General features: G+C 41.6%; 1 protein-coding gene across 7 annotated transcripts; it reads right to left on the bottom strand.

Moving 5' to 3' along the window:
- Positions 1–421: 421 nt before the first annotated feature.
- Positions 422–19590, bottom strand: LUC7L3 (LUC7 like 3 pre-mRNA splicing factor). Of its 7 annotated transcripts, XM_071573376.1 has the most exons (13): positions 19388–19589; positions 12610–12676; positions 11588–11627; positions 11208–11352; positions 10163–10237; positions 9968–10072; positions 8706–8867; positions 7972–8255; positions 7271–7431; positions 2316–2456; positions 2105–2210; positions 1619–1684; positions 422–770 (listed from the first exon to the last, which is right to left on the bottom strand). In XM_071573376.1, the coding sequence occupies exons 1-12, from the start codon at positions 19484–19486 to the stop codon at positions 1660–1662; spliced, it is 1410 nt and encodes a 469-aa protein (XP_071429477.1). In that variant the 5' UTR covers positions 19487–19589; the 3' UTR covers positions 422–770; positions 1619–1659. The 7 variants fall into 7 exon arrangements, 6 of the variants coding, with proteins under 6 accessions (XP_071429477.1, XP_071429479.1, XP_071429476.1 ...); XM_071573378.1 differs by lacking the exon at positions 1619–1684; XM_071573375.1 differs by having other exon boundaries at positions 422–1684.
- Positions 19591–21179: the final 1589 nt, after the last annotated feature.

The raw sequence follows: 21179 nt of genomic DNA on the forward strand, positions 1-21179 counted from the left end.
CTGATGGCCAGTCCCAGACTGGCACCTTTCTGATCAGGCTGTCAGAGTTGAGCTGCTTTACAAGGACTTAACACTTGTATTTTTATTGCAACATTCCTGTAATTTCTTAACCAAACTGCACTTTTTAAGGGACACTGAACCCAACAGCATCAAACTGCTGAAAAAGTGATTTTGAAATTAAATACTGATGGCACCAAAAAAATCCACAAACAGCACGGAATAACTAAGCATCCAAATTAATGGACTAAGCTTGAAGACATGAGCAGATTTATTAGGAAAGAAACTTTATTTAATACTAAACGTTCAATGACAGAGACAATCAAGTTTGTAACAGAAATTCAAAGATACTTTATTTCCATTTCTCGTATATCAAGAAGCTAGGAATAGCTTAGTTGTAAAAATGGGATTCATTTTAGTTCGATTCACACAAATACTAAACATTTATTCCTGTGTTTTAAAGTCCAAGAATGAAAACTTGCAATTAAACACTGAGCAAGCCATGTGTTCAGGTTATGTTGGTTTCTTATCTTAAAAAGTCTTAAAGAAAAAAAAGGATACAGGACTTATATTTCAGTAGCATATGTGCTATTATCAACACATCTTTCTGAACTCTGGGAGGAAACACCAGTCCTGAATTAAATTTTATAAAAAAAAATTCTAACTCAACTTTATATTTTTCTACGCCACTACAGCTTTCTTTCACCTCATTTTAAAGCAGATCTTCAGTTTAAGCTCTTCCACTGTCTTCGCAGACTCTTCACGTAGTAGTCCTATAATGCAAAATTTTGGGAAAACAGACGATTAGACAGCATTACAAGCATTTGGTTTACCATTCCTATACACTGGCCCAGTTGTTAGCTGTCACCTTAACTCTACAGAAACATCACCATTGAACATGACTGGCTTTAGAAGCAATGATGTAGCATTAATGGTTTAATATCAGCATTAAGTGATTAAGAGTTCCTAGCATACATAATGCAACTACAGTAACAAATTATGTTGCAAGAAGTTCATTTATCAGCTGAACTCTCCACTGTTAGTTCCTTATTTCAGGAATACAACTAAAGACCTTCTGTAAGAAAGCTATGACAAGCGGGGAAAGAACTTCCAAGTTTTCCTTCTAATACAGTATTGCATTGCCTATTGTTTAACTGCTTCATTTCCCACAAACAGCTTCCAGCACACATGCCTGCCATGAACACTGTCATCATCTGGTGGCATCTGTCTCTGTATTTACATTGCATTACAAGCCTGTGACCAGCCACTCCACTGCTCTGTGCTATGGCGGACTGCAAAGTCTCCTACACAGTAGGAAATATTAAGCACATACCTCTTAAAGACTTGAATTGCATTGAAAGTAACAAGGCGATTATTATGTAGTGTTTATTGCATTTTAAACTCTTTAAAGATATCTAATTCTGGGCAGCACTGCATCCCTACACACAGTTGAAAGAAAATTCCATTCTGTTAACATCAGATTTACAGTATTCACACAGTACACAAAAAAAGTCCTTTTCACTATCTTCAAAATCAAAAACACAACAGTAAGCTTAAAGATTACAGGCAACAGCATTCAAACATGGATGTGGGTAGAGAAAGGAGTACCTGGCATGAGTACCTGCTTAGTTTGACTGAATCCTTGATTTTTAATTTGGCTTTTCATGGGCCGCTCACAACACCAACGCTGTGTGAGGTATGGTAGTCAGCTGCAATAATTCATAAACCCTACACTTCCATCAATCCAATGCTACTGGCTCTCGAGTTACAGAACAAACTGCATTAGAATGCAAGGCAATAAAGCAAAAAAACTAGAAACATCCTTGACAAAGAAATACTAGCAGTTTATATGAAAACAAAGTAGTCCAACATGTGCCTCAAATATTAAGTATTAAAGCAAAAGTTTCTGCTGATGTACCAACACAATATGGACTTAAATACAAAAACAGTTCAACTTTTTTTTTAAAAAAACGATAACAAAATCCCTAAAAATTAAAAAAAGGATAATTAATTTTTCTATGGTGACTATATTACAAATATGTCTCAAAGAGGCACACTAATGGGGGCACGAGTCTGCTACAAAATAGCTGAGACAAAACAATTGTACCTCAAAATGTTTTGCAGGACTACACTGTCTTTTCCTTCAGAAGGTGCTTTAGTTTCTCTTCTTACTTGACTTACTTCCATCTTCATCTGTGCATACTTACGCTGCACTGTTAAACAGTAACAAAAAGCCCTAATCAAAGTTTGAAATAATGCACTTACCTCTGTCTGATCTGAGGTCATATCAGATCAGTTTTAATTGGACTGAGTGTCACCTTCAGATTTAATGTCTTCACTGGTCCCATTGACCTCATTCTTAGTCTCACTCTCCTTCGAGTCTGTATTTGTGTCTTCACTCTGTTTTTCTCGACTACTGGACTTCACACTACTTTTTTTATCATCAGATCCCCTCTTTTCTGCCATGAAAGAAGACATTGACCATGGATTTCAAAGTAAAAACAAACATTGCACATGTGAGATACATATTGCATACAAAATGGGACAATTAACTTTTATAGCAGTAACAGTAGTACTCAGAAAGTTACAAAAATAGGTTTCTACCATGCTGGAATGGAGAGGGGACAAAATAAAGGTAAAAGGGGACAGTTACGGGGGTGGGGGGGGGGAAGAGGGGAAAAGGTCAGATCTAACAGAGGCAGCTACTCAGCTCTCTGCCAAAATACACAATTGTGGGTAAAGAGGTTAAGCAAAAGTGTAATTATGGTGAGTGGCTTCCTTACTTATCATGGGACTCTTCTGGTCCCCAAGTTTTAATTTCTGATGTGTATGGCGTTTTCTGGTGTACAATTCTCATTCAATATGGTTCTTGAAAGAGATTCAGGAAAGAGTGGTGGGACAATGCATTGGTGCATTATCAAAGAAATTGGTAATTGCCAATTAAAAAACTAGCTATCCCAAACTATCAAATACTTGGGGAAATAACATTTAAGCACTGCCAGCTTTGAAGGTGGGGATCACAGTGACAATCAAAATTAACTTTGAAGCTCCACGTTTGCCAGCATTTTTAATTCTTAACTTCATAAACACATCAGTAATTTACAACAAACCACTCATTAAAAAGGCTTGGGGAGACAATCTGGAAGTTACATAAACCCCACATTTTTTCCAAAGACAAAGAAACAGCAAGATGGGAGGGACCCCACAATTTCATCATGAATTGCAAAGCAGATTGAAGCATTTGCTACACTGCTGAAAAACTCATCTTTTCCTTAATAATCCTCAAAGAAGGAAGGAAGCCAGAAGTAAAAATATTTCCATGGGAAGAAAAACATTCAGTATTAGAGCTGCGTGCCTCAACTGTAAATTCAGTATTTGCAAATTTAATAAAAATATCAATTCTTTCTGTATTATTTCAAACCATGATATTCAACCTTTGATCAGAAAAGACACTTTGGAGAGAAAAGGAAAATCCAAAAAACCAACCTCTCAGATGCCATCATACAGAACAACATTCATGCTCTTTTTTTCTGATTATTCCCTGCTATCCGGGCAATTAAAATAAATAATATAAATGGATATTTAAGTCCCCAGCACACAGATCGAACACTCTGAAAAAGCTATTTTAAATAACGTTATCACCTAGATTGGCATAACACACTTTTATATTCCAGAAGACAAAGAAAGAAATTAAGCTTTAATAGAGCAGCAACATCCCAACTTGTTTTAAAACAGACCACCAAAAGGAGGGGTAAAGCCCCCACACAGAAATGAGGGCAACTGCCTAATGACCACCAGTACTGAGGATTCACCTGCAGCAGCACATCCAGTGCAGGGTGCTTGGACAAAGCACACGGCAACGTCACACTGAAGGACTGAGTCATTTTGGATCTGTCTGCCCTCGGTTTTGCAACTCCGCAGGTAGATTGCACTCTAACTAACCTTGTTAAAAAGTCTTCTTTTTGTGTCTTATATCTCCGGTGCACACGTGGATCCACTGAGGAATAGTAGTCTTGTTTCCCCGCAGAGGACTAGTAGTCAGTCCAATAATCTTATCTTCTGTCCTATGTAGATATGGTAGATCTTAATAGCCCTATGGATGTGCAGTGTGCAGGGTTTGTGCTGTCGTGTTTGTTTCTTGAATTTGGTCAGGAAGGACAGTTTTGTTTAAGGTTAAAAAAGCTGCTATTTAACTGTGGTATGAAAGATGAAACTCTTCTAAAAATTTTAGTAATAAAATAAGTCTACCAGAGCAAACCTCCACTTTGCCAAGCAGAACTGAAAAAGTGTATTCAACAACAGTCCAATAAGTGAACTTTTCAACCCTGGAGTATCTGCAAGAAATTATGTTCCTCCACCGTATTTTTGATCGCTAAGAGTTCTCTCTTTAAAAGAACATACAATTAGTTTGCTGTAGAAACTGGGTGTATTATTTCAGCTGTGATCTATTAGGTATAATCACATAATATTGACTTTGCGTCCTGATTCAACACATGCACATTTTTCTGATTGAGTTCATGTGGGCAATTGAGATGGATTTTGTGAGAATTCTTACCACAACAAAATGAATGGTTTTACTGTTCAGAAAATGCAAAAAATCAGTCAAACATAACATCCAGTATCACTGAAGGTTTGGTTGTTCTGGCAGTATTTGCTGAGGTTTAATCACTAACATGAAAACAATATCACAATTATTTTTATGTAAGTATCAGAATCCAGATTAAGGAAGGTAAAGAGCCAAGCTAAAGTGGTCTGGAGGCCCATTCCAGTATTAACCCTTCGTAAAACGAAGGTACTTGGAGAACAGCCTTCCTTTTCTTATTAAAAAACCCTATTTACTTGAACAGTAGCTGTGTTCTGCTGGTTTACATCAGGCTAATACTCAGCTGGTGTTTACAGCTGGTGGCTCCCTCCTATAGCAAATGTATCCCTGTCCCTGCAAGTTGAGTCACAAATAAAGTGCCTCCCTTTCTACATGGACTTTTCTCTTAAAGCTTTGGTTGCTTTCTTCTAAAGTATTTCAGTGAGTAAGAAGCCAGGACTTGGGCATTTTTGAAGTGTGGCACTAATTTAACATGTAATGGTAGGCAAGTCTTGGGCGACTGTGCCTTGGTCTTCTGGGGTTAAGGAGTCATGTTTATAAAGCAACCTGAGATTTCCAGATGAAAGGCACCACGTGAGCAGTTACAGCCAGGCCTTTGCTGCTTACTTGTGTAACTGCAGATCAGTGGTGGCTGCAAAGACAACCAGATTCTGAAACCAATATTCCCAATGGAGCACTAAATGTACTAAGTTAAATCTTAACTTCTACACTTCCACTTTTTATGCAAAAAGTGGAGCAGGAAGCCACATGCTTCAAGTACAAGAATCTATGAAGCTCTCCACTTAACCACCTATCTACAGTGCCACACTGCAGACACGAGGATGTCATCGTGCTTACAGAAATTCAATGTTTGCTAAATAACTCCCACTGCTTTGTTTTTTGACTTCCCTCCCACCTCTTCTGTATTTTTTCTGTTAAATATTTTCCCAACAAAGGGAAAACCACAAAGTTTTTCAGTATTACAGTGCTGCTCTAAGACCTGTTTGTGTTTCTACAAATGTTAGGACTGCATAGTCAAAGAAAGTAATTGGTTTTCCCAGGTGGAATTTTCATCACAGCTCATAGCATCTCACTGTTCTCATTTCTGGAGGAAGAAAGTAGCAAGCAGCAAATAAAACAGCCAGCAAGGAAATCAGTCAAGTTAAAACTAAAAATATTGAGATGCTGAAGAAAGTTCACTAGCCTCTCTGTTTATGGGAAGACTAAGGAAAGAACTGAAAAGCTCATCATCAGAGCAAATTTGAATAAATAAGAAAACAGTTATTTATATGCATAGATACACACATTCAGAAGAACAGGACATTGTTGACCAAGTACCAGAAATCTGTTCATATATCAGGCAAAAAGGGCACAGTATCAGGTAGAAATAGACAAATGGACAGAGTTAGGCTACAACACCGAGTCTGAGTTTAAAGCCTGAACATCAATCCCACTGCCAAAGAGCAGCAGCTAAAACCATCTGCCTACAGGGCAAAAGGAAGTGAGAGAAGAATCAATACTAAAGATGCCCCACAGTATAAACCAGAAAATTTAAACAGTCCAAGGAAGTCAGGCAAGAGAAATATCTGAAGTATTACCAACATTTTGGCAACAAACCCGCTGGACAATATGGAGAAGGAAAGGTCGGGCCTATGGAATCCAGAAACATGCACAGAGCACCTTTCATTCCAGAGAACCTCAAAAGTACCTTAGAAACATACAAGAATAGTTTCATCCATTACTGTTGATCAGCCCATGGAGTGGGGTGGCTGTTTCGGACTGGACATTAGTCAGCTCCCCAGAACCAGCGGTTTAAGCCAGAAGTATTACATTCCTCTAGAAGTTTCAAAGGCTTTTAACGGGGGAAATTTAGCAATAACAGTTAATTATTATCTTCTCACAAAATGGGAATCAGTAGTGTTCTCTCTGTAGCTCTTTTTAATCCTACTTAAAAGGTAAATTATCTGAGCACCTGCCTCTGGTGAAGCAATGAGGCACCATCAGTGCTGTGGTACATGACACGTATGGCTATAAAAGCGCAGCTTTCTGTTGAGACTCACCTGAATACTGACAAAGCAAAGCTCACTTCATTTAAACAACAAACATAAATCCAAAACAAAAAACAAGGGAGAAGGGTGGGGAGAAGAGCAGGAGATGGGGAAAAAGGCGTGAATTATCATTTAGAATGTTACAGAAATTCTGCATTCATAGATCAGGAAAAAAACCTTAAAAGTACTGTTAAAGGGTAAGAAAGGAAACATGATACTGTTGAGAAGTAACAGATGGTACAGGTGAAAGCCAGGTACCAAACTCCCACAAAACACGTACCTGCAAAGGGTAATATCAGAAATAGCTGCTAACAGTAAGACATTCACTCTTAGCAAATGATGATTACAGGCTTATGTTTTTCTAAAGGTAACCAGGCCGTAAAAACCCACAAAAATCCTTGCACACTTCATCTGCAGACAAAGTGCAACAGTCAGAGATGGGTGTTTACACATGCACACGTGCAGTAACAATAACTGAAAAAAACCCGCCTCAAATTGGTTAAAAGCAACATACACTGCTTATAAAACCAGATCTGATTTGATGCTAAGACCTTTCACTTACTGAAAGAATAAGAGCTTTTGAGACCCTAAGGAAAGATTAGTTTCAGAACTTGCTGTGAACTCAGTCTTTACACAAACATACCTTTTTCTTTTGACTTCCTGTCTTGTTCTCTCTCTCGGCTTTTGCTTCTGTGCTTGTAGGATTTCCGATCCCGGCTTTTTGACCGTCTCCTGTCCCTGCTGCGAGACCGATGTTTCCTTTCTGATCTATCGTGACTTCTGCTTCTTCTTCGGTCACGACTCCTTAACATTCAGAGAAAATTTCAAAAATATGAACCTCAGCTGCTGTTTTCTAAATCAGAATATAAAACAGTAAAACAGCAGCACTTTCTAATTGATTATTTGCAGAAAACAAACCTTAACATAGTGCATATAAATATTTCTCAGTACATTAGACTTGGCTTCATATTGCTCTCTTCATTTACTTGAAGGTTTAACTACACAGCTGAAAAATACCTATCACCATGAAATAAAGACCAGCTCAACACAGAAACAAAACCTGTTCTTTTGGGAACATTTCTCTACTCAAAGCTCCCTCATAAAACCACTTCCACCACAGTGGTGTCATCTACTTCCAAAAATAGAGAGAAGAAAATGAATATGCACCAAAAAATCTTGCTTGTCCCTACAACTGATAAGGTGTGTCTTTGTTTAAGAGATAAGAACAGCAAAGGCAACGTATCAGTGATGTGACCCAGGCTGACATCAAGTCCCTGCAAGATTTTTATCTTTTGGAAAGTCACATGAAGGTACTTAGAGACACACACACAGACACACACGTACCTGCTTCGCCTTCTCTCCCTGCTTCTTGACCTTTTGTGGTCTCGTGAGCGGCTGCACCTTCTGTCAGATGTTCTGCTCGAATGTCTACTCCGAGAGCGACTCCTTTTACGTCTCTCTCGATCACGAGCTCTCTCTTTTTCCTTTTCCTCCTCTTCACGCCGTCTCTTCCTTTCCCGTTCCTCTCTTTCCCTTTCTCTCTCTTTCTCTCTCTCTTCCCGTTCTAGTTTCTCTTTTTTCAACCTTTCATCACGGTCAGGTTCTTCTGTTCTTTTTCGTAACTTTTCCTTAAAAAACAAGTTCACAGAAAGAAATGAACATTACTCAAGCTAAATCATTGAATATATGAAGTTTATAGATTCTGAGGATGTAGAAGCTTAAGCTTTTAAAATATTTTACTGTTTTTTCCAAACAAAGGACAGCATTTGCAAAAATCCTGAAATCAAAATTGTCTTGCAGAACTTTTTTCCTTGTCATTCTCTCAAGAACAGAAGCCACACCACAGTTCTTTATAAAGGTCATAAAAACTCCCACCTGAATTTACATCTTTGCTTATCCCTACTGTGATCACATACAGCAAAGCATGTCAGTGCAAGCACAGTGCTAAATGTGCAGTGTAGGATTCCCTTTCTTGGAGTGTTTCACCCTCTTGAGGGAGTCCCCTGGACAGCCTTTTATGTACCACAGGAAGCCTCTAAGCAATTTTATCATGGTCAATAACTGAAAGACAAACTTACCTTTAAATCTTCTACAGTAGCTTTTATTTTGGCATAACCCATGTGCTGCTTTCCCATCAAGTGGTCATCTACCCTGGACTGTGCATCTCCTACAATTAAGAAGGCTCCACAAACTTCACAAACTTCCATTTGTTTTTCTTGGGCTGCAAAGCTCTCAATTGTCTGCAAAATGAAAAATATTTGCTAAGTCAAAATAAAAGTTTTAGCCAGAAGGCAGTGAAGAGGTTTAGAACTTTACTGTTACTGTTGTCAAATCCCAGGCACTACTGAAAGCTGAAAATTGTATCTGCCTGCTTTGTCCTCAGGGCACTGCACCCACCAAGGTGAACAGGGTAAAAAGAGGATACCTACACCCACTCCACAGGAGTCACAAGGAAGGAGTCCACTAGAAGCCACAGAATTATTTCTCACTGCACTGCACAGTCACATTGGCAGCTTCCTTGCAATCTCAGAAAAAAAAATTACATTTTTCTTTTAAAGCTTTCTTTTTCAGTTTTAAGATGATTTCTTTGGCATCAACTGAGATGTCAGGAGCTGGAGAATAACCATGGAATACACCTCAAGGAATCAAAAGGCTGGACTATCCCATGAAGAAATACAAGAAGGAATGCTGAGCTTCTATTTAAAAGGATGATGGTAAAATTGATTCAACAGCCATATGAGAAATACACTGAAATTTCAATATAAACCCAAGTGACTATTGCTGTGCAATGTCCATGACTCTTACAGTATGGACATAAATGCACTGCCTGCAGCATTTAAGAAGTTTTAAAAAATAAGAATCTTAATTAGAGCATTTCATTAAACACCAAAATATAGTATTTAAACTTAAGTTCCTTTTTATTGCCAGGAACTTGCTACTGAACACATTTCCTCTGGTTTCTGTGTCTCTCACAGTCAGACAGGTGCCTGTCTCCAGTCACAGCCCTGACACAAGGGCTTTCTGTAACAGCCACACTGGTAATTCAGTAAAATTATATTGCAGAGACTACAGGGCAAAGTGTAACTGCGGTGAGAGCTAGAGTAAGGTGCAAGCTCACCTCCAGGACTGCTGGGTGAATAATTTTACTAATTGTGTGCAGGAATCCCACTCTCAAGGTGGAACACAGAATAACACATTGGATTAACATGTTTAAATATCCTGCTATTATCTAATAAATTCTGCACAGACCTTGCATGCTTTCAGTGAAAGGACGAGGTTATTCAGAACACACTGCTGCACCAGATTTTGAAATGTCTGACAATACAAACACATTACTTACTGAAGTTGTAGACCTCAGCAATTCCCTCTCTTCCTTTAACTGTTCAACAAGTTTCATCATTCCTTGTGCTTCTTCCACCTTTCCTTCTGAACCCAATTCTTCAATCTAAAGGACAACAGAAAAACTCAAGCGTGTAACTTTTGATCAAGTAACAAAAGCAAGAGATGTTTCTTATGGGGGTTAAAAACCACTCACCTGTTGTAGAAGTACATCAATTTTGTCAGTTAACACCTGAATCTTCTCTTCGTTTTTACCAGTAGGTCCCGCTCCCTGCAAACAGTACAAGTGTGAGTTGAGGGTTTTTTTGTTTGCTTGTTGTTTTGGGTTTTTTTTAATTCTTTTGTTAAAACAGCTTTAACACATAAATGTATATTTTCTTATACTCTAGAGACACTTCAGGAATAACCTTCTCCACAAGGAGCCACTAATAATAGTCAAGTCTAACACAAAACACTTGACACAGCTTACTCCACCCTTGCTGAGTCTAGTCACACTAATTCCTCCTAAATCAACAAAAATGTTCAAGGTCCTGGCCCATAAAAGGTAAGACATCTGAATTCAAAGTCCTAAATTTAAACTCTGAAACTGCCATGCAGCTATTACATATCTTTGTAGACATTCAAGTCTGACTTAGAAGTTCTGTGGGCTTTGAAATTCAACTTCTGAGCACAAATGCAAGAAGAACCTCACTTCAAGGATGTATTTGTTAGCAGTGTCCTTTCCACAGGCTGCCAGAACAGACGTGCTGCCTCCCTCCCACCTCTGCTCTGCCCCACCACCAGTATCTCTCTTGCCTCCATACTGTCCACAGCTCCTTCTGAAGCAGATGCACTTTGCACAGAAGGATTAGGTGGGGCAGCAAAAAGGAGCAAGGCTGTCCTGGCACAGGCCACAGTCACTGCTCCAAATCCATCACGGGGAAAGATACAGTTTATTAGTGCAAGGAAGGAGGAATATGGAACTAAGGGAAAGAAGGCAAACTGAGGTGTCAGGGTAAAGACAGTAGTTGACAGAATTAATGCTGCCAGCAGAGAAGAGATAATGAATAGAGATGGGGAGTAAAGAGAGGGGAGCTCTTGCTGACTGTGGAGCCAGTTGGCCCATCCCCACAGGCCAGATACAATCTGCTGGCCAACAGATGAAAAGACTAAGGGGAACTTCTGGAAACAGCAGGTAAGGTAAAGAGACCACAAAATGCTACCTACAGGAAAAGCTGCCTCAGTGGTTCCTGCAGACTCACCCCAGAGGACTGTTGGTTCTGTGACAGTGCCAGGCGGGCGTGGCCCCTGCGGATCCTGCGCTCCACCTCTGCCAGCAAACTCTGCAAGTAGCGCAGGAAGTCCCTCTCGTAGCCCACCTTCATAAAGCGGGAGCTCTTCTCATACCTGGGGAAGTGTTTTAAAAATTAAAGCTGGCATCAATCCACAATACATGAAAAGTAAGTAACAAAACACACAATATTACAAATTCTTGCTCAAAGTAACAGAGTATTATACATTTAAATAAATGTTTATGTAAATAAAAAAACAATTAGTTTGCTGTGTTTGGGTTGCTTTTAACAGATTTCAAACATACCAAACCCACTATCTGCTTTATTAACATATCAACCAACATACTCACTGTTTACGTAGATTTTCATCATGAATTTTTTCACAAGGACCTAAAAAGACAACACAAGAAGTTTAAGTTTGCATTCTTGAATGGTGTATTCACATCCCATCAGCATTTGTTTGTGCATAATGATAGAACAGAGCTATAAACACTTCCCAAGTACTTCAATGCTTCTGCCTTTCTGCTTTCTTTCCTTGGAGCTTGAAAGACATTAAAGAAAAAGAATGCCAGGATGGTTTAGTAATTATAAAACCAAAACAGCCTCTGAATTACAATGCCCTTATATAAAACAGAATTTCCAGATCAAGTTTTACATCAGTGAATCTAAACAAACAATGTAATGTCTTAAACACCTGGGTCTTAAAGAAAAATTACACATGGAGGGTAATTTCATCAGGCACTTTCTAATTTCCAGTGTTCTCTGCAACAAGCTGGATATTAAAAACATTGATCTTCAGGGTAAAATCAGCAGGTATGTGCCCTGAGCTCAGGAAGGGAGTCATGTTGTGACTTCCCACCTTCCTCAGATTCTCAAACTCTTCAATTAACTCAGAAGTTCAGGCTAAGACAAGAAATCTGGTTTTGCTACTTACCATCTCCATACTACCATCACCTGAAAACTACCAGTGATTTAGAGCTGTCCTTCAGAAAAAACTATTAGAGGAGACAAATCTCTAACGTAAAGAAGCTCAGTAACATAAACTCACACAAAAACAGGTTAAACCCTGCCCAGGCAGAATAAATCAAACTAGAAGCCAACACTTCAGCAGGAGAAAACCATTCCATACCCAATAATTTAGCTGACACTCTAACATCAAAAATTTTAAAAGGTTTTTTCCACTTAGACAAAGCAGGAACTGGAATAAATATTGCTCTTAGCATACTATATCACTGGAGATCCCTTAGGAATAAAAAAAAGCCTATTTTCAAAGTGTTTTGACAGAGCAATTAGCAATAAAAATGTAGTTTGCAAACAAAAGCTCATCTGTAATTATATAAATGCATAAAAATGTCAAGACTTATAAACTTACCTAAATCAGAACGGGTATTTGTAAATAATTCAGCTGGACAAAAGCCACAAAGGTAATACTTGCAAACCTGACAGAGGAGAAGAAAGAAACAGGCATTATTTTTTGCCTCTTGAATTGGCAATTTTAGGTAAATGCTTCTATTTCTAAAATACAGGGTAAAATTTGCCTCTGCACACCTCAAAATTTCTGAAAATTTTACACACCCTCTGTATTTCTTGGCAGCAGTAACTGCATCTTGATGACAAAACACCAAAACTCTTATTTTTCACAGCAAGAATAGCATTTCTTCATTTTATCACTAAATTTTTGACATTACAGGAAGTGTCATCAATTTATAAATATAAATATTTGATATTTCCAGATACTGGCCTGGAGAACAGAAGCCACCAGAACTCAAACACCAGGTACAGCCTCAAGGACTCTGACAGCAATTAACAGTGTTAATTAATGTGTATAATAACTATCCAGACACTTTGCCATTCCAGTACTTTTAAAAATCCCTACTTTAAAGAATGAGAGGCAAAGGGACATCATACACCTTTTCAGGCAGAGAAAGGAGACATTCCTTGCAAACTGGTTTCCTGCCAGCTTAAAAAGGGTTCAGTTTTTTCTGCATAGTCTGTTTTTTACCTTATTGAGTCAGGTTCTTTTGGTAACAGAAAACTACCACCAGAAAGTTCAAAAAAACCCATCAACCTGTCAGTCTGGCCAGTAAATACTTAACATATGATGGGATAAAAGCAGCTTTTGTTAAAAACATTATTTACCCCTGCCCATGAGCATGAGCTGAGCCAGTGTCAAGTTGGTCAGTTCCTGAAGTTCCCAACACAGAAATATCTCCTGTCTATCCATCAGAGCAGCCAAAAGGGTAAAATCAGAGATACTTTCACCCCAACTTCATAAACAATCTTCAATAATTAACTCTTCACCAGACCCTTTATATAAATGTCACTGCCACATGTAAATCCAAAACTAGCCTGGACACCCTTCCAACACCACCTTCATGTTACACCAGTTTCCAATTATCGGGACTGCTCTTACAACCATCTCATCCTCCCACATACACCATGGACAAAGATTTACAACCTTTTACTTCCCAAGACAAAATCTGAAGTGTTTTAACAAATGGGGTGAGGGAGGGATCTCAAACCTACCCCACAGCAGCACTCACTGAGATGCCTGTGACACCAGTTACCCAAATTAGATCAGTCTGATTTATTTTTCCATGCCAACTGCCAGACTGCAAATCAGGCTATGGAAGTTAAAACTCTATGACTGCTTTACAGATTACACAGAAAAACAACCAGGCTTTCTACTAACAAGCCAGGGACACAAAACACAAACAAACAAACAAAAAGATCTCTTATTATCTAATGTGAATATTCTCCCATGAGCCAGCTTAGAACACTGGCGTCTATTTGAAGCAATTTATCGAAAATAGCTAAGAAAACACAAAAAATCACCTTTTTTGTCTCAGAAGCAAAGAGAAAAGTACTGGACAAAGTTTGGTTTCTGAATCTGCTCTCTGAAATCTGCAATATCCCTTGTTTTAATATCAAGTTGTTTCAAGGGAGCAGTTGCTGGCATGAAATGCACTTGTCAATAGAAACTTAATTTCCCTCTATATTCTTCAGCCATTTTCTCATCCTCACATTCAGGTTTTAGGATCAGTTAACAAAAAATTTCAGGCATGGATTAGACAATTTCCTAAGACACAGAGAGCACAGTCTGACCACATTACGCTGTTAAAGAGTTGTAGAGTATCTCTCCTAACAACTCAAAAATTAAGCAAACTGGCCTGTAACACTTTTGAAACAAGTAGCAACAAAAGGAGCAAAGGAAAAGTTATTTATGTAGAAATAGAGGAATAAAGCACACAAGCACCCCACCCATAACACCAGAAATATTTAAAATTATTTTATGAATCAGCTGCTAGGAAAAGCCTTCCTTTATGAAGGGATGGCTACAGTTAAAAAATATAGCAACCAATACTAAAATAAGCAGCTTTAACACTCATACATTGTTTTAATTATTTATATATTAGAATCCCAAACAAACAAAAAAAACCTCAAACCCAAACTGATGACAGAGCCTGCCCACACTGAAAAGCTGCCATCCTTTTCTACCAGCTCTGGATGCTGCCACTCAAGCACTGGGATGGCACCCAGTGAATTTTACATGACATTCTCTTCTCAGAAGCACCTGCAGAGAAATCCTCACTGTCGAGTGGTTCAGACCAGTGTCTGCAGCAATTTTCTGCCCCTCTCATACCTATTTCATTATGCTCTTCAACAGAAAAACACAACTTGCTAGAATCCTGCAGAATGTTGCTTCCAGCTCAGCTTCACCATGTGGAGCATCTGCTCTCACAGCCTGAATCACCAAATGGATTGGGTTGGGAAAAGACCTCCGAGATCATCAAGTCCAACCCTTGGCCCAACTCCAGTCCCTTTACCAGATCATGGCACTCAGTGCCACGGCCAATCTCAGTTTAGAAACCTCCAGGGATGGGGAATCCACCCCCTCTCTGGGCAGCTCATTCCAATCCCTGAGCACTCTCTCTGCAAAGAATTTGTTTCTGCTCTCCAACTTCAATTTCCCCTGGCAGAGCCTGAGCCCATCGTGCCCCCTTGTCCTATTGCTGAGTGCCTGGGAGAAGAGACCAACCCCCACCTGGCCAGAACTTCCCTTCAGGCAGTTCCAGACAGTGCTGAGGTCACCTCTGAGCCTCCTCTTCTCCAGGCTGAACACCCCCAGCTCCCTCAGCCTCTCCCCACAGCACTTGTGCTCCAGTCCCTTCTCCAGCCTCGTTGCTCTTCTCTGGCCCCGCTCCAGCCCCTCAATCTCTTTCCTGAACTGAGGGGCCCAGAACTGAACACACCATTCAACCAGTCCCAAATAACCAATGATGAGTAAGAACAGAAAGGGACAAGGAAAGACTGAGGCATCACAAAGCCCTTAAAGGACTGAAACAAAGGTGACTGATAAGCTTTAACCAGCATCACTCATCCATGGCTTACACTGCACTCAGCACAAGTAATATGGGAACACATTCCATACATGCAGAAACAGCAACAGGCAGTTCAGTGTGGATAATTCCCTTTTCAGGGAATAAGCATTTATTCCTTTCTGCTGAATTACTCTGGACTCCACTACCAAGGAAGGCTAACAGAGGAATGTTACTGTCCAACTGCTGCAGCAGAATCAGACACAGTATGTGTCTCAAAGTCCCTGGGATCTCACATTTCCATAAGACACCTGAATGAACACAAACGCCTGGAACTTTCCACTTCTGCATCTCAAATTCACCAATCCTTGAAATCTCTTGGAGGTGGGAAAGTGGTATCCTTTACCTCACAGCTCACTAAGTTAACAAGAGTTCAAGCTCTTCTGGAGTTTGGGAAGCAATTCCAAGCTTTGGCATATAAAGAAGCCATTGACAGCTCCCCACCGTTAATGCCTCTACATTAACATGTTTCTCTTCTGCAAGAAATTTATTTACTGAGGGAGAAGGATCTCTCCAACAATGATAAACAATTACGTAATCAAATTCCTTTAAGCAGATGATTCTTAGTAAAAAGGCTGAGAATAAAACCCAGCAGGTTAAGGCTTACACATCAAAAACTAGTAAATTCCTTCACAGATTAGTTCTTTGAAACCACTAAAGCTCCCCTGCATCAGACGTTTTATGAGCAATGCCCGCCCACCCAAACCCAAACAAACATAAGCCCTTCTTCCAAACCCACTCTTAAAGATAACCTTCCACTACTAATATTCTTCCAAAACAAGTAACACTTAAGTCCCCTCCCTCCATCCCCTGGAGGATAAAGTCCTTAAATTCTACCTAGATGAAAACCAATTTAGGTCATTGGCATTATAAAAATAAAAGTGTAACACATCATAAATAGCTGAAACTATCACATCCTATTCTGCAAACAGAATGAGAAACTGCATTATCGGAGATAGTGGCTCAGTCATTTCTCCAGCTCCTCAGCCCTCCCTGCTTTCCCAAAACACCGAACCTGCCTTGAAGGAGCACCACAATTCCCAAGCCTCACACAGAGCAGGTTCAGTATTAGAGCAGGAACGTGGGAATCAACAGAGTTACTGTTCCAGAAATACACTTAACAGAAGCAGAAAGACGAAAATATATGATACCAATAATTTCCTCCTGCACACCAAAGAAAGCCTTTATGCCAAAACCTGACAGATCACCTAAGGACATGCTGCAACACTGAAATACACAAGTGGGATTCCAATTTTAAAGATTAAAGGCTTTAATCATGTCAAAGTTTTAAAGTAAGAACTTTAGCTCTGCAAAAGATTTTACAATATATGATCAACATGTTTCACTGGCTCTGCAAATAAATGCTCAACTATCACACACTCTGCTCACACACCTTCCTCTTCCACCCCCATCTTGATTTCATTCCATCTTCCAGTTTCTCACAGACATCTGGATGCAATTTCCAAACAATAAACAAAATACAGATTAGCTTCTTCTGATAATAATCCATGTCTAAAACTGATGAAATGTGACACAAAATCCTAAACTTTGGGAGGAATACATCGTGCTGACATTGAAAAGGCTGCACGTTTATCTGTGCCCAGTCTCGGAAGAAATGACATTAGCACATGGATTCCATCCGAAAAGCAGACGAGCAGTCAGGCAGAGGAATTAACATCACTATTGGAACCTTATCTGCATTTCCTGTGTTTTAAATCTTAATCTTTAGGCGATGCAGGAAGTCAAACACGTGTTTTAACAGCGGTAATTTTTGTCTCCGACAAACTCGTTAGTTGACTATGGGAACCCATCAAAACATTCCTTTCAGAGAGGTTGTATTTAATTATGATCCCATAAACTTACAAATAAAAGCAGAAGGTGAACAAACAACAGCAGTTCCTGCGAAACTGAAGGTTCCACCCTAAAGCTGAAAGTTCCTGCTGGACTGAGACACGGGACAGATCTCACTGTCTGAATTATCAGAGGGAGAGACTCGGGCCCGTTTCTTAAACAACACGACTCAACATCACCCCAGAGACACAGCCTGAGGGTTACAGTCAAATTCTTCGGACTAAAACCGGAAATTAAAAAAAACATGAAAATATTCTGTGATTTGCTCATTTGAAGATGAAGAGAATTATCCGAACTTGTTAAAAGAGAATGAGGTGGGGGAAAAAAACATCAATAAAATAAGTCTTTCTCATGTTAAGGAATAAAGCAAACCAATCCCTTTATTTGTTCTACCTGGGCCAACGAGGCTCCAGCCATTCACTTGCATTCCATGTATTTCATGTAACTCCTTTTTCTGAGTTTGCAATCAGAAGAAAATATATAACTGAACAATGATATTTGCTTAATAAAGTAAGTCTAGAAAGACACAAAGAAGGACATGAAGACTCCCTGAACTCACGATTTCCTCCTGACTCACACTGCTTACCTACAGAGCAGCATTTTTCAAGGGAGGAACTTGCAAAATCTGTGGCAAGACAGATACTGGTCCTTGTCTCATTCATTTTAAGACAAATTCAAACGTGTATTATCCATCTTTATAATGACCTATCTCTCATTTAAAAACATGAAATTCCCACATCTGTGATTAAGAAGCAATTTAGAACAGTGAAACCCAAGCATTTCTCCCTCCTCCCAATTTAACAACATTCCAAGAAAATGCTAAAGGGGGAGGAGCCAAATGCTTTGTGCAGCTTAAACCACAGAAATTCCTACAGCACAGGTGATAAATTATTGTAACTGTGACATTTTAAGTCAAAAATGTATCATGAAGGGATGAAACAAAATTAAAAAATATATCAGTGTTCATCTCTCCCAGAGAATCAGCTATAGGAACTTTGCAGCTACCACTGTTTTTCTGAAATAACTTGCAATATGACTCTCATTATCACGGCCACCATTAAAGGTCATCATTCATTAAAGCTCGACCATCCCTGTGGAGAAACCCCACTCCAAAACAATTATAAGAACAAAAATATTTTGTTTAGGCAATGAATGAATCACCACAGTAACAATACGAAAGTACTGCTGGTCCTGACTAGGTTTGTGTTCACCTCCCCAGGAGCTTGCTCTGACTAAGAAAGTATGGGAAGACTCAAGATTTTCTTAACCAAATCCTTAATTTCCAGACTCTTACGGTTTCCCTTGTGCTTCACTCTGCAGACCTCAAAGCCGATACGTCCGGACCCTCCTGTTTCCTCCCCCAACACCACCCTCAGGAAGAGATCCGGAGACATTTGTTTTCCAAACTACGAACATCTGTCTCATGTCCCTTCGTAAAGGCAGCAGCTCCTGCTCAGAAGCGCCGAATTCCTTTAACCCTCTCTCCCTGCCAGACTCATTTCTGTGTTTCCCCGAGGCAGCTCCGCCACCACCGGCCCCCTCGGAGCCCGATCCCGTTAACGGCGGCACCGGCAGCGACATCCCCCAACAATGGGGCTGTCCCTCCGGCAGCCCAACAGCAGCCTGGCCACGGGGGGATCTTCCTCTTCTTCCTCCTCCTCCTGCTGCTCCGGGGTGAGGGCCCGGCGCGTTCCCGCGCACAGCCGGGCCCGGCCCGCCCCCGGCCGCCATGCAGGGCCCGGCGTGGAAGGCCCGACCCGCACCCCGCCAAACCACGGGGAGCCCTCCTCACTGCCAGGGCCCTCACCCCTTTTCTCCCTTCCCCGCGGCTGTCCCGGGGCTTGGAGATGCCGCCCATGTCGCTCCGACAAACCCCCAAAACCCCGCGAGGGAGGGGAGAGGCGGCCCCGCTGCACTCACGCTCTCGTGGTCCCACCGCACGTTGCTGCGCTTCTCATCCGGGGCCAGGTTCCTGTCCCGGCCCATGAGCTCATCGAGGAGCTGCGCGGCCGATATCATCGTGTCGTGCTGGCCGGATCGCCCCTCGCCACTCTCCGCCTCGGCCGCCTCGCCCCGACCGCCCGCGCCGCGCCTGACACAGACAAAATGGCGGCGCCGCTCGCCCTGCCCACAATGCCCCGCGCGGGCCGGGCCCTCGCGGCACCGAGCGCGGCCGGGACACCGGGAGAGGGCTGGGACATGGGGGTGCAGCACCGTGTGGGGCCGCTGTGAGGGGCGGCGGGAGCCGCACAGCGCCCTGCCCTGCCCTGCCCTGCCCTGCCTGGGGTTAGGGCAGTGTCCGGCCCTGGTGACCTGCTCTGTGTGGTGTCACGGCAAACAGTGTCCTGCTTGTTATGGCAAACACTATCCTGCCCTGTGTGGTGTTATGGCAGTGCCCTTCCCTGGTGTCCTGCCCTTCCCTGTGATGTCCTGGCAAACATTGTCCAGTCCTGTGTGATGTCCTGGCAAACACTGTCCTGCTGCGTGGTGTTATGGCAGTGTCCGGCCCTGGTGTCCTGCTCTGTGTGGTGTTATCACAAACAGTGTCCTGCTTGTTATGGCAAACAGTGTCCTGCTCTGTGTGGTGTTACGGCAGTGTCTGGCCCTGTGTAGTGCCATGGCAAATGGTGTCCAGCCCGGTGTGGTGTTATGGCAGACACTGTCCTGCTCTGTGTGGTGTTAATGGCAGTGCCTTTCCCTGGTGTCCAGCCCTGTGTGGTGTTATGGCAAAGAGTGCCTGGTCCTGTGTGGTATTACGGCAGTGTCCAACCCTGTGGTGTTATGGCAGTGCCTTTCCCTGGTGTCCAGCCTGTATCATGTCCTGGCAAACACTCTCCTGCTCTGTGTGGTGTCCTGGCAATGTCCAGCCCTGTGTGTTGTTATGGCAAAGAGTGTCTGGCCCTGTGTGGTGCTATGACAGTGTCCAACCCTGTGGTGTTTGGCACTGCCCTTCCCTGGTGTCCAGCCCTGTGTCCCGTCCTGGCACAGGGACACTTGGTGAAGTTGGTCATGGCTGAAGGCTGAAGACACAGCCCTGGGCACGGCTGGAGAGTTATCACGGCCCACTCTGTGTCCTGTCAGGGAGAAAGGCACCAAACCCACTCCTGATGCAGGGTTAGTGACCCCAGGAGTGCTTCCAGCAGTGTGTTCCCTTTCCTGAGTGCCTCCAGGTGTGGGTATTCCCTTAGGAATACATTGAATCATAGAACAGTTTAGGTGGGAAAAGACCTGTAAGATCAAGTCCAGCCACCAATAGCACCATCACCACTAACCCATGACCTCAAGTGTCACCATCCACATGTTTATGCAGCACTTCCAGGAGTGATTCCACCCCCTCTCTGGGCAGCCCACTCCAGTGCTTGAGCACTCTCTCTGCAAAGAATTTTTTTCTGATCTCCAACATAAATTTCCCCTGGCAGAGCTTAAACCGGTACCCCCTTGTCCTATTGCTGAGTGCCTGGCAATCTCTCCGTAACACCTCCATTATGCATCACTGAGAGGCATCATGAACTTCTTTCAAGCTATACAATTTTGTTATGATTTAACAACCCACTGGAACTGTTGGAAGAGTGTGATTGAAATCAACGCAACACAACTGGCATGAATTTTCACTCAATATCCCACAGTCTGGGTTTGGGGGCGGGAGGGAAGGCGGGTGTTTGCTTTGGGAATTGGGGCAGAATTGGGCTGTTTCTGTTTCTTTGTGTTGCTC

The sequence above is a fragment of the Pithys albifrons genome, chromosome 19 (genome assembly GCF_047495875.1).
Source record: "Pithys albifrons albifrons isolate INPA30051 chromosome 19, PitAlb_v1, whole genome shotgun sequence".
NCBI classification, from domain to species: Eukaryota; Metazoa; Chordata; class Aves; order Passeriformes; family Thamnophilidae; genus Pithys; species Pithys albifrons.